This window comes from Numenius arquata, chromosome 5 (genome assembly GCF_964106895.1).
Source record: "Numenius arquata chromosome 5, bNumArq3.hap1.1, whole genome shotgun sequence".
Taxonomy (NCBI): domain Eukaryota; kingdom Metazoa; phylum Chordata; class Aves; order Charadriiformes; family Scolopacidae; genus Numenius; species Numenius arquata.
The window spans coordinates 59020176-59038206 of NC_133580.1; the positions used below are offsets into that span (position 1 = coordinate 59020176).

At 53.1% G+C, this 18031-nt stretch overlaps 1 protein-coding gene across 1 annotated transcript; it reads right to left on the reverse strand.

Annotated features, from left to right (window-relative positions):
• Positions 1-7225: 7225 nt before the first annotated feature.
• Positions 7226-9692, reverse strand: MSX1 (msh homeobox 1). Its single transcript, XM_074147963.1, has 2 exons — positions 9233-9692; positions 7226-7656 (listed from the first exon to the last, which is right to left on the reverse strand). Exons 1-2 carry the CDS (start codon positions 9690-9692, stop codon positions 7226-7228), a joined length of 891 nt encoding a protein of 296 aa, XP_074004064.1.
• Positions 9693-18031: the final 8339 nt, after the last annotated feature.

Sequence of the window (18031 nt, forward strand, 5' to 3'; positions counted from 1 at the left end):
TTTTATTATATGTCCTATATAACTTTCTATTTTCTTTCCAGCCTTTTTAACTTGGATTGATTTTGAATATGTATTTGAAAGATGCAATTATTTAGAGGGAAAACTAACATGCGTGCACCAAGCTTCTTGAATTAAAGGGAGAGCTGTCTAAACGTCTTTATTTGAACTCCAAGCTAATAAGGCTGTTAAGTTCATCCTAATTCAGGTATCATAGCTGACAGAAATGCAGTTAAAGACATTTCACTTTTAAGAAATTACTCTTGAAGAGTCTTTTGACTAAAGATACTGCCAGTCCTCCTTTTGAATAATGTCTAAATTCAAATTCTGAGTTAAAAGCTCGTCTAAGCTTTCTGAATGTAGATACTGGATACTCAGTTAATACTTAGGCTGTCTATAAAAAGGATGTGGCTGAAGTTTCTTAGCTGTGCTAATCACTAAAGAAAGTTTGGATTACTATTTCTATTACATGTGGATTACTATTTATAACGATACGGTTGTTATCTGATACAATCACTGTTGCGGAGACATTGTGCTGCCTTCTGGCGCTACAGGCTCTCAGCTACTGGGGGTCTGGCGGGGTACTCAAGTTTGGGTTCCTGGCTAAGAGGCAACCAGGAACACCTCTGTTCAGTAGCCTGCAGTCTCTGCATAGTCGGGTAGGTGCTTCCAGAGGTGGCAATTAATTTAAGGCAATTAAAGTGTTAAAGTATTTTGGAAAACACTAACTTCTGTTTCTCTCTGTCCATTCCAGTCCCTCAGTCCCACAGCACATATATTGTATTTTGCAACTTTGTTTTTTGCTTTATAAATAGAATTTTGTGTGTATTGTTTATGTAGCCTCCTACCCAAAGAGGAGATTGACAACGTCACAGGAAGAAAAATCTTTGTTCAGACTGACAACATCTACAACATCCCACTGTCTCTTCTTGTGGTATACCACCGAGGTGGTTTTCACGGTAAGTCCAAAGCTCGTTATGAGTTTTTGAAAAGCACTTATGGCTTTTAGTGAGTAGAGTGTGAGGACCAGATGCTCCCCAAGACTAATGCACACGAGCTTGGTGTAATGTGAGGGTGGCGGGTCTTAGATGCCCAGAAAAATCTCTTCCAGTCCTTTGCTGATGTAAATGGTGACAGGTCCATTGGCTTACATCTAAATGCATTTACAGTGTAAGACAATCACCCCTTGAATTTTAAAGCATCCCATCCTCACTTCTGTATTTGTGTTCACTGACATTTGCATAATAATGCCCAATGCACACAAAACATTGCATCAAAAGAAAGTTGTTCCTTCCCTCCAGCTTGTCTTTTGGAAACAACTCTGAGAGACAATAATTCCCGAGAGTTTCCCGGCACCACTTGCAGTCTTCCAGTTAACATAATACCATCATCCTTTGCTACCAGACCTCTTTCCCTCCCACTGCCACTTCCTTTCTCTCTGGCATAAGAAGAGAGAGCATGAGTCATAGTGAAACCTCTAAATACCACCTCCCCCAGGTTCTCTTTTGCTTTCTACCCCTACACGGGGGCAGCAACAGTGGTGGTCAGAGGCTCTTGAATGTGTGTGTTGTTGTAGGGCACCTCTTTCTCCAACGTACATCAAGTGCACATCCCGCCCTGCCTGTTGCTGTGTGTCCGATACAAAACACCTACGACAGGAGCATTGCTCAATCAGGCTGAAAGAACATTTAGTTTGGGCTGCATCTTTTTATGCCTGGGTCCCTGCATCTCAGTCCTGCCCAATGCTGGTCACACTGACCCTACTGCCCCATTGTCTGCCCCAGCTTCGGTGGGAGCGGGCCATAGACAGAAAATCACTCAAATTTTGAACATTGTTCCTACAAAACTCCCCCCCAAGGTTTGTCTTACAGCTCACTAGCAAGGCCTGAGTCTGTACTATTTAACGGAGTACTTTTGATTGTTGTGGGACCCTATGAAAGAAGTTTGTTTCTCTTCCACGGGGTTAAGCAAGAAGAAACGCTAAGGGTGTTGTTCCCACCATCATGAGAATCAGTTGTTGGCTGAGGGGACTCCGTACCACACCAGGCAGCAGCACAAAGGTGAGCTGGTTGCAGGCACTCACCTCCCACCTCCCGGTAGGAGTTTTGATCTGTGCTGTGGTGGGGTCCTCCGCTGTGGCCACTTCCCGAGATGAAAAGGGCAGCTTTGCACGGTGGATTTATTACACATTCCTGGTCACACGAGGGAGACTGTGTCCAGGTAGTTCCCTCTCTTGCTCTCCCTTTAATCACTGCAGGGTGGGAACCGGATCCAGCCTGGAGGGATAAAAGGTTTCTGAGCTGAAGAAGTACAATGGAGCAGAGTTAATGTCGACCGATTCACTGTTGTAAGCAAATCACTACCAAATCTCTCTTGTGCAGCATGTTACAATTTACTACTCGTAGATAAATGAGTCAGAGCTGTTGCTTCTGGTTCTGCCTCCAGCTTCTCCTGCCGCGGAGTTGGACAGACAATGGGTCGGTGTTGCAGAGGGGCCTCGGGCCAGCCCAAAGGAGCTGTGTGTTGCAATGCCCATTATCGCAATGCCTCATTTTTAGGCTCCCTGCTGTGGAACAGATTGCTCAGGCCAGGGACAGACACCACTGTGCTTCAAACAAGGTGTGGAGAGTTAAAAGCTAATGAAAAGAAACTTCAGCAATCCACACACTCCTTAGGTTAATATATATATATTTAATATACATATATATACAGTCAGACCAAGCACTGTGATAGGCAGGAAGAAGGTGTCTCTTTCTGCCACAAACACTCTTGCAGTTAAGTGCCCAAGCCCCATCAGCCTGCTTTTGCGGAAAGCAAGGGAAAGAGAGAACCAGGTCATTGCACCCAACAGTTTATTGGGTACAGTATGTTATATCCCAAGCAATGGGGAACTTTCTTTCCAGTCTCTGCTGGATTTAATTTGAACGGCTCTGGTGTACTTTAAGGCTCTACAGCTCTGAGGAGTGTCCTGGCCACGAGGCTATTTAAGCAGCCGCTCTTTCTTGCACTCTCTGGACACCTCTGTGTCTAATATAAAATTAAATGTATCATTAGGAGTTATGAAGAGCAATTATTTCTGAGTCCCTAACAAGTTGGTGATTGGGACTTTCACTTTGCATAAAAAATACCTGAGTTCAGCTGTTTACCTGAAACCAGGCAGGACCAGGAGGTAGTGCCAAGCATCCTGTTTCTCCGAGAAGGTGTCCAGCCAGTTTGTTCAACAGACCTTTCACCTCCCAGATGTTTAGGAAGGTCTGATGTGATTCGGGAGACTCACACGAGATGATGAGCCTGGATTTAAGCATAAGGGTACTACTGGGAAGCAGGCTCACCCCCTCCCCTCTGCCCGGCCTTTCCAATGGGTAAGAGTTAGGCAGCTTCCCTGCTCTGCCTCTGATTTCTGAAGGTTGTGATCTCAAGCACAATCCTAAACAGCAGGAGACTGCTGCTGCTGTGCCTAACTCGCTGAATTTAGCCTGCCCTCACTTTTGAAAACAGGCTTTTAGCTCCTAACTCACTTGAGCCCTACGGAAAACCTTCGATGAAGCATTCATTCAACAGGGCACCGATTCGTGTTTCGAGTTAAACAGCGAATTCGGGAAGAAACCCCGAAAACACCAGAAATCCGGAGCAGATCATAAATCCACGGTTTAAACGCCGATTTGCTCAGCAGATTTTCCCGGTAGCCGCCTTTTCTGGGGCTAAAACTGAAGGAGGACCTTTCCTTACTCTTTAACTGCTAAACCAGCAGCTGCCCACCCCTTTGCCCCAGCCTGAAGCCGGTCTGTGCTGTAGCCGGCGCCGGGCGCGATGCCGCGGCGTGTCCCGGCCGGGGACTCTCGGAGCCCGCACGGAGCCGGTGCCGGTCAAAGGCGCCCGGGAGGCTGCATCCGTGTGCGGGTAACGCAGCCCTTCCCCTCGCTTGCGGGAATAAGAGTAGAAAAATGGCGTTCCCTTTTTATTTTGTGCGTAGTTCTGCGGGTGTTTGCTCCCTCTCCGTGCTCTGGCTACTGTGGGCTTTATTTCCTACCCTCCGTGGAAAGTGTCGCATCAAGGCGCTGTCGCTTTCCCACGGCAGAGGGTTGCCTGGTCTGCGAGTCCGTGGTGGGACATGGATGTATGTGCTCGGGGCCCCTCTGCTTTCTCTCGCCTGTCTGCCGAGGCTCTCTAGGAGTGTGTGTGGAGATATGCGGGAGGGGAGGCGGGCGGGGGGGGTACCGGAGTGACTGGGGAGGGGTGGCGGGGGAGAGGGGAGTTATTAGGAAACTTTGCTTTGGCTACTCTCTATCCTTGGGGCTGCGTGGCGCCAGCACCCTCAAGTTGAAAGGAAAACAGCCATTCTCACTTCCAACTGCCCACTGAGATCCTTAAGGCGACAAAGACACAAAAGTGAGTTTTATTTGCTGGTAAGCCAGAGGCAAGAAAAAAGAAAAGCCAATTCCCCCTTAAAAAGAGCCGACAAATCCTTTTTGCTCTTTTGTGTGAGCTTTTCCTATTCACATGGAGCGTTCATCCGTGTGATTCCCAACTTATTGTCATTACTTAGTTATTAATTGTTCTCATCTGGGTTTAATTGAGCAACGAAGGACTTTAGCCCAAGGGTCAGGGGGAAAACTTAAAGCAAAGACATGTTCAATAGGAATCCTGCGCTTCGAATATCCATCCCGAGTTGACATAATGTAAAATAAAAAAAAAAAAAGAAAATACAGACAAAGCGGAGAGATGAAAGGGGTCCCGGCTTGCCCGGAACACAACGCCGCAGCGCCCAAGGGTGCCGGCGGAGGGGAGCGGGGCTTGCGGGGAGCCAGCCCAACACTGTTCTCCCTGTTTAAAATCTCTCTCTTGGTTTCTTTACAGGATAAACCTGGCCTCCTGCGCGATTAGTTCTCCTCCCCGAACCCGCGGTCTAATCGCGCAGAGGCTGAGTTTATCTCCAGCCTTTTTCTGCCAGAGACGCAACGTGGGAAAAAGCCGGCACCGCTCTCTCTCAGTCGGGCGCGGCGTTGAGCGCTGGGGTCAGGATCACAGGCACTGTCATTTGCACAGAGAAAAGAAATGATCGGAAAAGAAAGCCAGACCAAAAAGGGAAAAAAAAAAAAAAAACCAACCAAAAAAAAAAACCAACAAAAAACCGCAAAACCCCAAAACTCACCCCGACCCAGAAAGGACTGGGCGGCGAGAGCGGGGAGAGAGATGAGGAGAGGGGGATTAGAAAAGCGAGCTCTGGAGAAAGTGCCTGGGTTCAGGTATGTTGTTTCGTTGAGTTACTGAAAGCATCACTGATATTTAGGAGATGATAAAAGTCCCGCCTCGCCCCCAGCTACAGTCTCGCTGGAGCCACAGTGCCTGCAGAAGATTGCCTAGCCTCATTACAGCAATTATTTTCCTTCTAACTTTGCTTCAACCTTAACGTTTTAAATTGCTGGAAATGAAAGCAGCGGAAAAAAAAAAAAAAAAAAAAAAAAGGACAGAAAGAAAGAAAAATAGAGTCCCAATTTCTCAGCGCCCGTTCCTTGAGCGCAAAGATAAAGCACGAAATTAGAAGGGAAAAAAAAATTAAAAAGGGGAACCCAACGCTCTCCCCTACACGAGCGATCCGCAAAAACGAAATCGGGCGGAGCGGCGCACGGAGGGGGGCTCGGGGGCGCAGCCGGCGGGGGGACGCGGCGAAGCGGCGGCGCCGGTGCTGGGGGGGTCGGCGGGCGAGGAGGGGAGCGGAGCGGTGCGGGCCGGCCCACCGCCCTCCTCCGCGGGCTCCCCGGCCGTCGCCGGCGGTTTCCACGGGGCCGTGGCGACCGGGACTGGTTTCCAGCGGAGCCGGCCGCTGAGGGCTACGGCGCGCCCGGAGCCACGGGGATGGGCGGGAGACGGCGCCGAGCGGTCCCGACCGTCGGTCTCGCGGGTCCTGCCGGCGGCCCCACGCCCGTCCCCAACCCTAACCCCACACCCCATCCCCACCGCCCCATACCTTGACACCACCGTCCCCATCACCCGACCTCTCGCCTCTGCCCCCGTTGTTAGCGCGCTTTTTCCCCTTTCTCCAGCACCACCCCGACAGCGGCAGCCCCCTCTCCTCCCCACCACCCCAAAACCCCCGGTGCTCCCCTCCCCCGAGCGCTGCGGGCTGCCGAAGGGATCTGCGGGGGAAGCCCTTGGTCTCTCTCTAGGCTTGGCACCGAGGTGGGGAAACAAGTCACCGCGTCCCCAAAGCCTCTGGCAGCCGTCGGGAGCTTCCCGGCAAAAGGCCGCCGGCAGGGAGAGGAGCAGCTTTTCTCCCGCCTAGGGCTGGGAAAGCCAGACCGGGGTTGTGCCGGTCCGGGAGCCGCTGCGGAGAGCACCCTCGGGCAGGGGATGCGGTGGGAGCTGCTGCCAGCGGGTGGTGGGGGTAAAGGGAGGTAACTCCAGACAGCCGTGAGGACAGGGCAGCTCCAGGATACACAATAAGGTGAAAACTCAGCCTTAGGCTTTGCTGTCGGAGGCTGAAGTCTCCTGGGGAGGAGGAAAACCAGCTGGTACAGCCAGTCCCTCTCTCCTGTCCCCTTGACACACAGACAAATTTAGTCTCTTCTGTCCCCCCGGCAGGGCAAGAAGGAAACAAACTGCATCAAACAGTAGCTTAAAATTAATTTATTTAACAAATATAGCTATAATATAAATGATAATAAAATTTCAAATATACAGTATATTACATAGTACACAGAGCCCCTTCCAAAGGGGCTGGTGGAGGAACAAACACAGGTAACAGACAGTGCTGTTACACAGGGACAGGAGAGGCGGCTCTACACTTCTGCCTCTTGACCTCGCTTTGCAGAAAGTTAAGAGAAACGTCCTGTCTTTCAGCCCTCTTTTTTACCATTTCTCTTCCACAGTTCCTTCCCCCACGGCGGGGGCTCTCCCCAGGCTGCCAGCCGGACCCAGGAGAAGTGGGGCACGGCCGGCCCATCACTGCCCAGCACCGGGGAAGAGCTGGGGCGATCGATGCCTCAGGTTTCTCCCAGCTGGAGAGCGGAGCAGCTCCCAGGACTGCTGAGGAGAGTGGAACAGCGCTGGACCAGCAGGCCAGCATCACAGGGGTAAGCAGAGAAGCTGAGCAGAGCCAGACTGGAGAAGTCTCTGCCACGGGGCCCGTGGGGAAGTCCACAGCGAGGAGCCAGAGGAGCAGGGAGGGAGCGCGTGCGGAGCCGGCGGGAGCAGACGGCCGGCAGGCTGGGCTCGGCAGGGTTCAGCTCTATGTGAGGTGGTACATGCTGTATCCCACGTGCGCTGTGTACAGTCCCACAGGACCCACGGGCAGCCCTGCCCGCTGGAAAGGGCTGGAAGCACCGTACAGGGAGGCACCGGCCACGGCCGGGCCGCCCAGCGGGAAGGAGATGCCGAAAGCAGCAGGCGGGAGCATGGGCTTGGCTGCCATCTTCAGCTTCTCCAGCTCGGCCTCCTGGAGCCGCTTGGCCTTGGCGCGGCGGTTCTGGAACCAGATCTTCACCTGGGTCTCGGTGAGGCTGAGCGAGCTGGAGAACTCGGCGCGCTCGGCGATGGACAGGTACTGCTTCTGCCGAAACTTCCTCTCCAGGGCCAGCAGCTGGGCCGTGGTGAAAGGTGTCCGGGGCTTCCTGTTGGTCTTGTGCTTGCGCAGGGTGCAGGCCGGGGGGCTCAGCCGCCCTGTGCCCAGGAGCAGCCGGAGGAGAGGGGGCAAGGAGAGAGACACCTCGGTTAGCAGCGCCCGAACCCGCACGCCCCGCGGAGCCCCCACCCGCCAGAAGCTGGAGGGAGGAGAAAGGAGGGAAAGAAAAAAAAAAAAAAAAAAAAAAAAGGTCCCGCTCAAAGTGAAGTGGCCCAAAAACTCCAGGGCTGCCCTGGGCACGCTTCAAATTGATGTCGTCTCCCCTTCCAGTACAGCAAGCGGGTGCTTTACGAAGGAATTAGGCTTTTCAGGACTCCCGAGACCGAAGTCACTCGCACTGCTCCGGAGCAAGCGGCTCCCCGACTCCATGGAAAAACTCGGCAAAGGGCAGGAGTCGGGAGTCAGACACCCACACACCCTCCACCTCCTGCCTTCACGGCTCCCGGCTCGTAAAGAGGAGACGTAAATGAAGGGAGTGACCCTCCAAAAAAAAAAAAAAAAAAAAAAAAAAAAAAGCATGTCCTGTCCTTTTTATTGGATTAAGGAAAAAAAAAATAAACAAAATGGGCTGGCTTCTCAGACTCACACCCTCTTCATTAGGCCCCTGGGAACCGGATTAAGCATGTAATTAATTACGAGCTCTGAATTCACACTCAGCCTCTGTCTACCGCTCTTCACCGGTCTGCTCCTCTCCTCTTATTTAACATCTCTAAGGGTCCTCAACCTCGACCTGCCCCGGGTTTACTTAGCAACAGCGACTTTTACTTTGCAATTTAAATAAATCAAGCCACCGCGATGCTCTACACAAGTCCTGTCGGGAAACTTGTCTTTCTCCAAGAGAGAAAGATAAAGCAACACTCTTCACAGCTCTGCTAAGAGCACCCCAAACGCTCTCCGGAGAGCCTCAAGCCCAAGCTCACCCCTTCCCACGGGAGCCCGGGCGGCGGGGGAGCGGGATCCGGTCGAGGGCCCTGGCCCGCCGCATCCCCGGGCTCAGCGCAGCCACTGGAGAGGATTAAGGGGCTTTTCTGACCTCGGCCCTCCCGCTGCTATTTTTATTATTTTAGATCTCTCCATAGTAAAGCGGGAAAACATCAGTAATCGCGGCTCTTCGGACTTTGGGGATGCAACGCTGGAGACAGCAGCCGGCGGGGCTGAAGCCCGTAAAGCCCGAAGGCGCCTCGCCCGGGAGCCCGGTCTGCGCGGGTCCTCAGGAAATTATTTGAGCCACTTTCGGGGAAGACACCGCTGAGGCTGAGTCAGGCTTTACGCGGCCAGTCCGAGTAAAGCTAACGGGTTAAGCTAACAAGCAGGCCGGGATGATTTTTCTTCTTTTTTTTTTTTTTTTCTCCCCCTCCCCGGTTAACATTTGGCACAAGATCTCGCCGTGGCGCGGCCGCCCTCCGCCGCTGCCCCGGCTTCGCGCACACGCTTGAACCGGCTCGATATTTCGAAGAGGCCGAAGCGGCCCGGCAGAGAGAGGGAACCGCAGGGAATAACACGCCAGGAGGGAGCCGGGGTGGGTGAAAGAGAGAGGAAATCCCCGGCCGCGTCCGCACTGCCCGGTCCCCGGGGGGGGGGCTCCCCGCCCGCCCGCTCCCGGACCCTACTTACTCGGGGGAGGCGGCGAGAACCGCGGGCTTTGCATCCAGGGGCTCCGCTCCTGCTTCTCGGGGCTTTCCGCCTTGACGAGGGCGTCTTCGGGCAGCTTGACCAGCCCCCCGACGGAGAAGTGGCCGCCGAGGGGCAGCGGGGAGGCCGGCGCCTCCGCCGTCAGGGCGCCCAGGCGGGGGCTGAGGCTGGGGCGGGCGGCCGCACCGGCGCCCGGCAGGGGCCCGGCGCCCTCGGGGCCTTCCCTGCCGCCGGGCTTCCTGTGGTCGGCCATGAGCGCCTCCACGCTGAACGGCAGCAGGGACGGGGAGACCTTGGGCTTGTCGCTCTCCTCCTCCCCGCCCATCGCCGCCGCGACGGGGAGGCCGCCGCCGCCGCCGCCGGGCTTGCTGAAGGCGGATGCGGGCAGCTCGTCGCTGCGGACCCCGGTGGGCGCGGCGGTCATATCCACAGCCGGGGCCATGCAGAGGCGGCCGGCCGCTGTCGCCACCGTAGCGCCGGGCGGGAGCGGTGGCCGCGGCTCATGGGGCCGGGGGCGGCGGGAGGGGTGTGTGGGGGGGTGGGGGGTCGATGCGCGTGCAGCCGTCGGCGCGCTCCGGTCCCGGCGGCAACGGCGGCGCCGCCTGATAAAGCGGCGCGGGGGGAACGGGCGCCGCCCAACCAGCGCGCGGGGGGCGGGACGGCGGCGCCCCATTGGCTGCGGCGGAGGCACCGGGAGCGCGCGCGGGGACGGGGAAGCGGGGGGGGGGGTGGGGGGGGCGGTGGCCCGAACGATCCGGCCCGACCCCGCCGTCGGGGCGTCCCGACCCGCTCCCCCCAAAGCCCGCATGGCTGGTGGGGGTGAGGAAGGCCGGGGCCGCCGGAGCAGCGCTCCGCCGTAGGGACGGGACGGGGTGGGAGCGGGTCAAAAATCGGGGGGTGGGGGGGTGGGAGTGGAGGAAACTGTGCTAACGTCGGAAGAAAAGCCGGCGTCTCTGTTTGCCAAGCGCAGGGGAGCGAGGCCGAGCCGCCCTGCTCTTCTGCAAAGCCACCAAACAGCGGGGCTGTCCCGAGTGTGACCTCGCAGAGGGAGCCCCTGCCTGTCCCACAGCCGGGCTGCGCCTCGGAAAAGCGGGTTTAGGGGGTTTTGTTTGGTAGTTTTCTTTATTTGTTTCTTTTAAAGGAACGCACGGCCCTGCAGTGTGTTCGACGTGCCTGCGGAGACCCGCGCATCAATCCGTCTATCCACACACACATAAACGGTGCTGCGTTTAGATGTGTGCGTGTCTCCAGATAATGAAACGTTCATTGGCGTAAAAAAAAAAAAAAAAAGGGGGGGGGGGACGGGACGACGACACACATCTAAGGCCCAGACCCATTAAAGTCCCGGCTATTTTGTTTTGTAAATTCGTTTTACGATCCCTTATCCCCGCGCCCAGGACGGATGTGCAGTAAAACGGAGCCGCTCTCTAATAACGTGATTGGCCGCTCGCTGGGAAAAGTTTATTGATAGCTGCAGGGCTCTAATCTCCTCGAAACACAAGAGGCTCTTGCAGTCATTTAAGGGTAATTATCTAAACGGGGAGGGACAGCGAATTCCCTCTCCTTTTAACTGGACCCAATAAAGATGGTAGATTAGGTGCATATAGATTATGAAATGAATTGATATAATAGACATTTTATTAACCGATAAGCAACAGGACCTGACTGAAATGACTTGTCCTGCACGCAGCTACATACACACACACGTACCTTGCACACGCGTGAGTGTGTACCCTGGCGGTGTGCTTACTGTAGGCACCGTCCTGCGTGTGTACACATACGTACCTACCTCGCACATGCCGTGCTGTGCTCACAGACCATCCCTCCAGGCGAAGATGATTTGTAGGCGACTTGCAGGCTACCCCCGCCCGCTCCTACCGTTGAAGGTGCACGCAGACTGCACAGCCCTACCCGCCGATGTATAGCTCGCATAGGTCCGTTCACATTGTACCCAGGTACAATTCCCTTCCCTATTCGTGCCGCCCTGGTGAGCGCTCCGGCGAGGCGGGGGGCAGCGGTGCCACCACCCGGCCCGGCCCGGCCCGGCTCCGCGCCCTGCCGCTACCGCTGCCCGCCCGTTTTGCCCGCAGCCTCCCCCGCGCCCCGTCGGGCCGGGAAGGGGGGAGGGGGGGGGGGCGACGACACGGGACGAGCCGGGCCGGGCCGCGCCGGGCGGGGGTGTGGAGGGGGTGCTCGGAGAAGCGGCTGCATTGCTAATTGCGAGAATAAACAATCTGTCACGATTAGTCAGTGCCTCTAATAGGCAGACAAGTGATGTTGTTTTTAGGCGCCAGCAGCGGTCTGATCAAAGGCTTCAGCTGGAGGGGGACTATTGAGGACGTTAACCCGCATCAAGGGAGCAAGGCGCCTTAGCCCTGGGACATCGGCACATTCAGCCTGACAAAATTAGTTTGCTCTACCAATCACACGACATTTTCCCAAAGCCCCGGTGCTCCACGCGAAGATGCACCCCCATCCCCCACCCCCCACCCCCACCCCCCGACTAAGAAAACGCGCACAAATATCGATGCATCGTGTTTCACGGTGTCCCCTCCACCCGATCCTACAGGTAGGATCTTTTTTTTTTTTTCCCTTCTTTTTTTTTTTTTTTTCCCTCCTGATCCCGAACGCAACCGCGCAAAAGTGATGTGTTTATTAAACTTCCAGGCAGCCCCTGGGCTGCTTTCGATCTCATTGTTTTGATGGAAATATGAAAGGAAAAATAGAGCTGCTGGGTATTTTTTTTCCCCCGTTTTTCTTTTGCAGAATAGTTTGAACATTGGGATGTTGCTGAGGTTTGAGACGAGTGCGCGTCGCACACTGAGAGCGAGATCCTGCTCTCATTGAGAGCTGACAGAATGAGATAATTAGCTCTTTATTTATCTCCCAGCAATGAACGCTTTGTGTTTATGTTTCTGTCATACTCGGTGGTATTTTAATCACTGTCCCATAGCAAGGACTTGATTCTAATTCACACGCTGGCAAGCTTTTGGGCTGAAACCGGGAAGCCAGTAAAGTTTCTTTCGTTTCTTGCGCCTTTCTTTCTTTCCTTCCTTTCTTTCTTAATGAAACCTACAGGTTCGAAGTTAGGAATGGAGAAATCAAATTTACAAAACGAAATCTGCCCCGAAATGTATTTCTTTTAGCGGGAAATTTTGGTATCCAAAGTCTTCTCGCCTTGCTCCCTGCGCTCCGGGTGACCAAAACACCACCGGATTTTAGGAACTTTTTCATTATTATTATTGGTTCCGTTGTGCCGATACTCTGACTTGCTTTGAGGTGCCTCTCTCTTATTTTCCTCTCTGTGCTGTAAGGAAAACCGAAGTGAAAGGGCAGGGGAGGGGAGGAATAGGTGACTTTATTGGTGCTTGTTCCAGTCCAGTGTTTTTATTGGGAACCGTGGCGCTTCCCTGAAGGCACTTGTGCTAGATAACAATATTGGGCAATTAGCATCCTAAACAGTCCCGTTTCAATATAATGAATGTGCTAGGCAAAGCCATTACCCATAGCATTTTATGTCGGTGGGAATACAACAACAAGGGCTGGGAGGAGTGCGTGGGGGATGGGGAGGGAGGACAGGAGGCAGCCCCAAGCCAATTCAGGGCATTGTCTGCCTTTTGTAAACGTTATTTTTGACTTAAAGGCAGAACTCAGAAAGGAGAGGGGTGTTGTTGTTTCCCTTGTTTCTATTTTATTTCCCCCGAGACAGCAGCTCTTAGGAGACCAGACAGCCCCGCAGGACGCGGGGAGGCTTTGGGGACTGGCGGCTCCGGAGCAGCTCTGCCGCGCCGGGCACCGCCTGCGCGCTCCCTGCGCGCCCTTCAGCCAGCCTTACTCCAGCTCTGAGCGGCTCCAACCCTGGGGGGAAACATCCCAAAGAGCCAGATCTATCGCCAGTGATAACAATGTCCCGCGGGCTTTACAAGCCCTCAAAGCCCCAAAGCCTCAACCCTCCCTGCTCCCGTGGCTGCTCCTTCTCGCTGAGCGTCGGATGATGCGAAAAGACCTACGTTCTTTTTTTTTTTTCTTTCTTTCTTTTTTCTTTTTCTTTTTTTTTTTTTTTTTTCTCCTCCCCACCTCCCTCCCCTTTTCCCCTTTTCCTTTCTGCCCAGATCAAACATAACCTAAACTACTTTTAAGGCTTCAGGCACCTGGGCTTGTCCTCGGGAGGTTACCAGGAGCGGTGATTTGGATGGCCAAACTCCAGCCGCTGAGGCGTCCCCCGGCTCTTTGAGGATCGGAGGAGCTGAGCTGAAAGGAAGGCACTATTTCAAGTGGCCCAAATTAATGTGATCGCGACATTATGATGCACTTGGAAAAGATGAAAGAAAAGGCTGGCCGTCTCCTCCAAGATCTCTATAATTATAGATAATATATCCTATTTCAAAGCAATTAGCTCAATCAGGCGTAACGAGGCACTTTGCTGCCAGGGAGTAACAATGCCTTACGGTTATTTAAGCTTCAAGATGTCAAGCAGACTTCGAGACTCTCTGCTCTGCCCAAGAGGGAACTTGACTGTCTTGGTGAAAGCCCCATGGCTAAGGCAGTGTTTTTCCTTCAGTGACAACACGCCTATTTCATTTTAGATACGTTTGTTTTTTTTTTTAAGCTCTTGCAAGGGTGCCGGCTTTCCTCGGGAAGAGCACCGCTTTTCCAGGCGCGTTAGGGACCGGGAATTGTGTGGCGTTACCTCTGCCCCTGCCCGCCGGCACCGACCTGCCTCTCCTCGCCCGCTCGCTCCGGGATGCTTGTGCTCTCCGAGCCTTTCCCCCGCTCGGCCCGCTCCGTGCTTTTCTTTCGGTCGCTATTTGGGGGTGATTCCGCCTGTCCCTCTCGGGGGTCTGCGGGAGAAGTCGTTTGACGGGGCGCACCGGCCGATGCGCGACTCCCAGCCCCGGCGCAGAGCTCCCTGCCGAGCCAGCCGCCTCCTCCCGACCCCGAAAGCTTTACCCTGCCCTGGCCTCGGTTTTTACCCGAAACGCTTGCAGATGGCGAAGGTCCCGAGAGCTAAGAGAGCACCCGACCGCCGGTTGCATTAACGGCGAGCCGGAGGGATTGTTTATGTGCGCACCCGTATGTGGAGGGGTCTCCGCAATAACATCTGGAAGGGGAGCAGGGTCTCAGGTGCCCAAATCCCCTCCTCCTGACCCAAACCCGCAGCAGGGCTGCACAGAGTGGGCTGCGCCCCCCGTGTCCGAGGGCGGCGATTGTGGAGTTAGGCCAAAATGCCGTGAAAAGCAACTTTTTCCCCTTTCCCGGTGCCGCTGCAAGCCACAGTGCAGGGCCGCTTCTCCTGCTCCCCCGGCCGCCGCCGCCCCGTGCCCCGGTCGGCGGGGTTGCGCCGGGCCGGGCGCTCCGCGGAGGGAGCCGCTGTCGCCAGGGCCCGGGCGGAACGGGGGTGTCCGCCGCGACAGAGCCACCGCCGGGGCGACACGGCACGGCCCCGACCGGCGGCGACAGCAGAGCCCTGCTCGGCTGAAAGTGTACAACTGTACAATTAACCTGCCGGCTTTCCTTCCAGGGGTTTTTATTGCTAGTGGGTAATCGAAAGGGATGGGGGGGGCGGAGGGGGGAACGGATACGCATAAAGAAAAAAAGCCGAAAAAAGCATCGCCCCATGGGTGAGTCATTTGAACTGGACAGTTCAAGGGAAACAGGAGGCCAGGGGCATGAATGCGAACTAAACAAAGTTTAACCACCCCTCCTCCTTCTTCTCCCCATGCGCAAAATGGAAACCTTATTATGTGATTCACTGTGAATCAGGAGATTGAATGCGATCATTATGAGTAAATGATAGTGGGGGCTCCGCTGGTCTTTTCTTTCCTAGAGGCAAAACTGTAAAATATGAAGGATATAAATGATCTTCTCTCCGCTCTCTCATAAAGGACATTCATTTGAAGCTGCACTCTGTCTCGCTCCCAATTCCTTTGGTCCCCCTTGAATTCCACAATGATCAAGGTAGATTACACGGACTCACGGTTTATTTGTCTTCACGTGCTTGTTTATTGGCGAAATGTCACGAAATGTAATTTGTCCCAAATTCTTGAACATGAGAAAATACTTTGTGGTTGAAGGAATCCATGCTGGTACCGCCAAGACGATCTCCGATGCTCAGAGCAAGTTCATTATCATGCTATTTTACAGCGTTTCCATGTTTACTCCTCATTTCTCAGGAGTCTTTTAGATATCGTTGCATAAGAAAAGGATTTCGCCAGCTCTAGTTATGAGATTTCCTAGATTTTTTACAGGCGGAGCCGGTTTACAAAAGCTGTATTGTTTGACTGCGGTCTGGGTTTCCATTTGGGGTAATTATTGTATTCCCAGTCTTCTTCTAATCATTTGCTCACAAGGACACAGTTTTTTTTCCTCCCCTTTTGAAGAAGATGAAATACTCCAAACTTGCAAGACCATTGGAATAATCCCCCTGCTTCTTTGCCTATTGTGTAAAAGCTATTCCTTACATCTCTCTAAATTGCTGGAAAATATGTAATGGAAAGGATGGTAAGAAAACATATAGAGCAGAAGAAACGTATGTCACCACATTTCAAAAAGACTCTGCAAACTGCAGAAGTCCCGCTCTAAGTCTGTTCCCCGTAGAGATGTCTGTGCGAATAGGGTGGGGAAAAACCAAACTCCAAACAAACCCACTTTCCAGAAGGAAGTATGCTTCTGCTAGATAATAATCAGCTCCCGAGGAAAAAAATAGAAAGTTCACAGAAGGAAAAATCAAGGGAGAGCAAACGCCTATGTGCGGCAGGGCTGTGTCTGTGCAGAGGGGTTTCTCCTCCAGCTGCTGCCTCCAGCAGCACAGCTGGAGGAGGGCCGGGAGCCGCGGCCCCAGCGGCAGACAGCGGCTCAACCTGCGGGCACCGGGGCTGAATTTGGCAAGTCTCCTCTTTCTAGTACCCCTTTGCGGACCTTCCTGCTGGTGTCACACAGCTTCCCAAGGCAAGATTTCCTCCCCCAGCCCCCCTTAAGTTTACATCTGTAAAATCTGAGGCCCCCAATTATCCCTTTAAACTCGCAGGAAACAGGATTGGAGCAGTATTTCTTTTCTTCCTCGGCTAAGACGGTTAGAAAGTGATTTCCTTAAGCAAAAACCTGACAGTCAGGAAAACATATATTCATGCATATGCATAAATAGAAGGATTTTAAGTTCCCTGTGCAAAGGAAACTACAGTTGAACAGCAGAGTAACGGGTGTCAGGTATCTTCCAGACTCTCTCTATGGAAAAACAAAACAACATCACTCTCCTGCAACTATCAAAGCCATCCGCAAATATTTGAAACTGTCCTGATGATATGTAACCTCCTGCTTAGGAACTCCAGCGCCTTATTATTTTGGCAATGTGATCTTACCACATCCTTTTGCTGAGTGGCAGCCGATGGCTAGATATGATACTGGGAGTTACGTCATTCTAATAAATCAATGTAACCGAACAATTTCACTGCCAGAGGAGGAGGGAAAAAAATCCCAAATATTTTGTAGGGGAACCGAATTTGTCTTTCAGAAAGCTTATGTTCCTCTCAGACTTTCCATCAACCACAAGCGTAGACATAATCTAAAATGTTCCTGGCTTGCCTGCTTCTGGGCTGATTAGCTTTTGGAACAGAAGAGATAACATTTCTAGACATCGGTCTGCCTTGAGCTGCCTTCATGTTATTCCCTGCATATGTGGTTTTGACATTATTTATGTAGCAAGTGTGGGCTCTCTGTTGGTGTTGGGTCGCTTTGCTTTTCAACAGCTGGGATTTTTTCGATCAGTCAAAGCAGAACTTTTTTCAGCCTTTCAAACAGCATCAGACTTCTCCTTGCAATTCACAGCTCGAAGGTCTGACACCCTCCACGCAGCCGAGCATCCTCCACAGGGGTGAACCCCAGCCTGGCCAGTGAAGGTCCATGGGTGGCTACAGGGATGTCTGTCCCAGGCACCTCTTCCCACATCAGCAACGTGGACCACACTGCGGAGAGAGTGAGTTCCTGCCACCAAGGTGTTAACTGTACTGATTTTGGGTGGCACTGGATTCAGTCTGTCCTGCTGTTGTTAATGGTCCTATTACACTTTGGCTGGATTCGGGTTGATTTGATTTTTACTTCTGAGACATCCTAAAGGATACCAACAAAGTGCTCCTACTTTTTTTCTTTTTCTATAAAATCACAGGAGAGATAATGAGCTAATGGTGTGACATTAATAACACAGAGCCACAAAGAGGAGGCTCAGTGACAGCAGGCAGAGTAGGGGTTCATTCAGGACACAGAGTTACCTTAGGCTGGTGGCCTTTTGTAAACCTTTTCACCTTTTACACTGACATCTCCCATCAGAGTCCACCCTTCACCAGTTACTAGTGTAGCAGTAAGCTCTGGCTGTAGGTTATATTTGCCCATGCACACATTGCATCCTGAGTCCCACACTGGTCACTGTTTCTGGAGCTGGGACATGGGGGCAGATCGCCACCTGCTTTACCCAGCAGTAGCTATTTACAGGGAAAAATCATGTGCGGCGGCCTCACAGGTAAACTCAGGTCCTCCTCACTTGCTGACACAAATAGTTAAATACTGGCGATATGTTAAACCAGGGACAGAAAAAGAAATGCCACAGGATTGTACACAGAGCTGACAAGGGAGGGGAGCTGTAAGTTCAGTGGTGGTGACAGGAAGCACCTCTGTTCCAGCTGAGATTTTGGAAAATAAAGGGAGGGAAGGAGGGAGGGAGGAGGAGAAAATAAAAAGGAGAAAGGAATACGATGAGCATCTTGGAAAGTCACCGGAAACTTTGTTCTT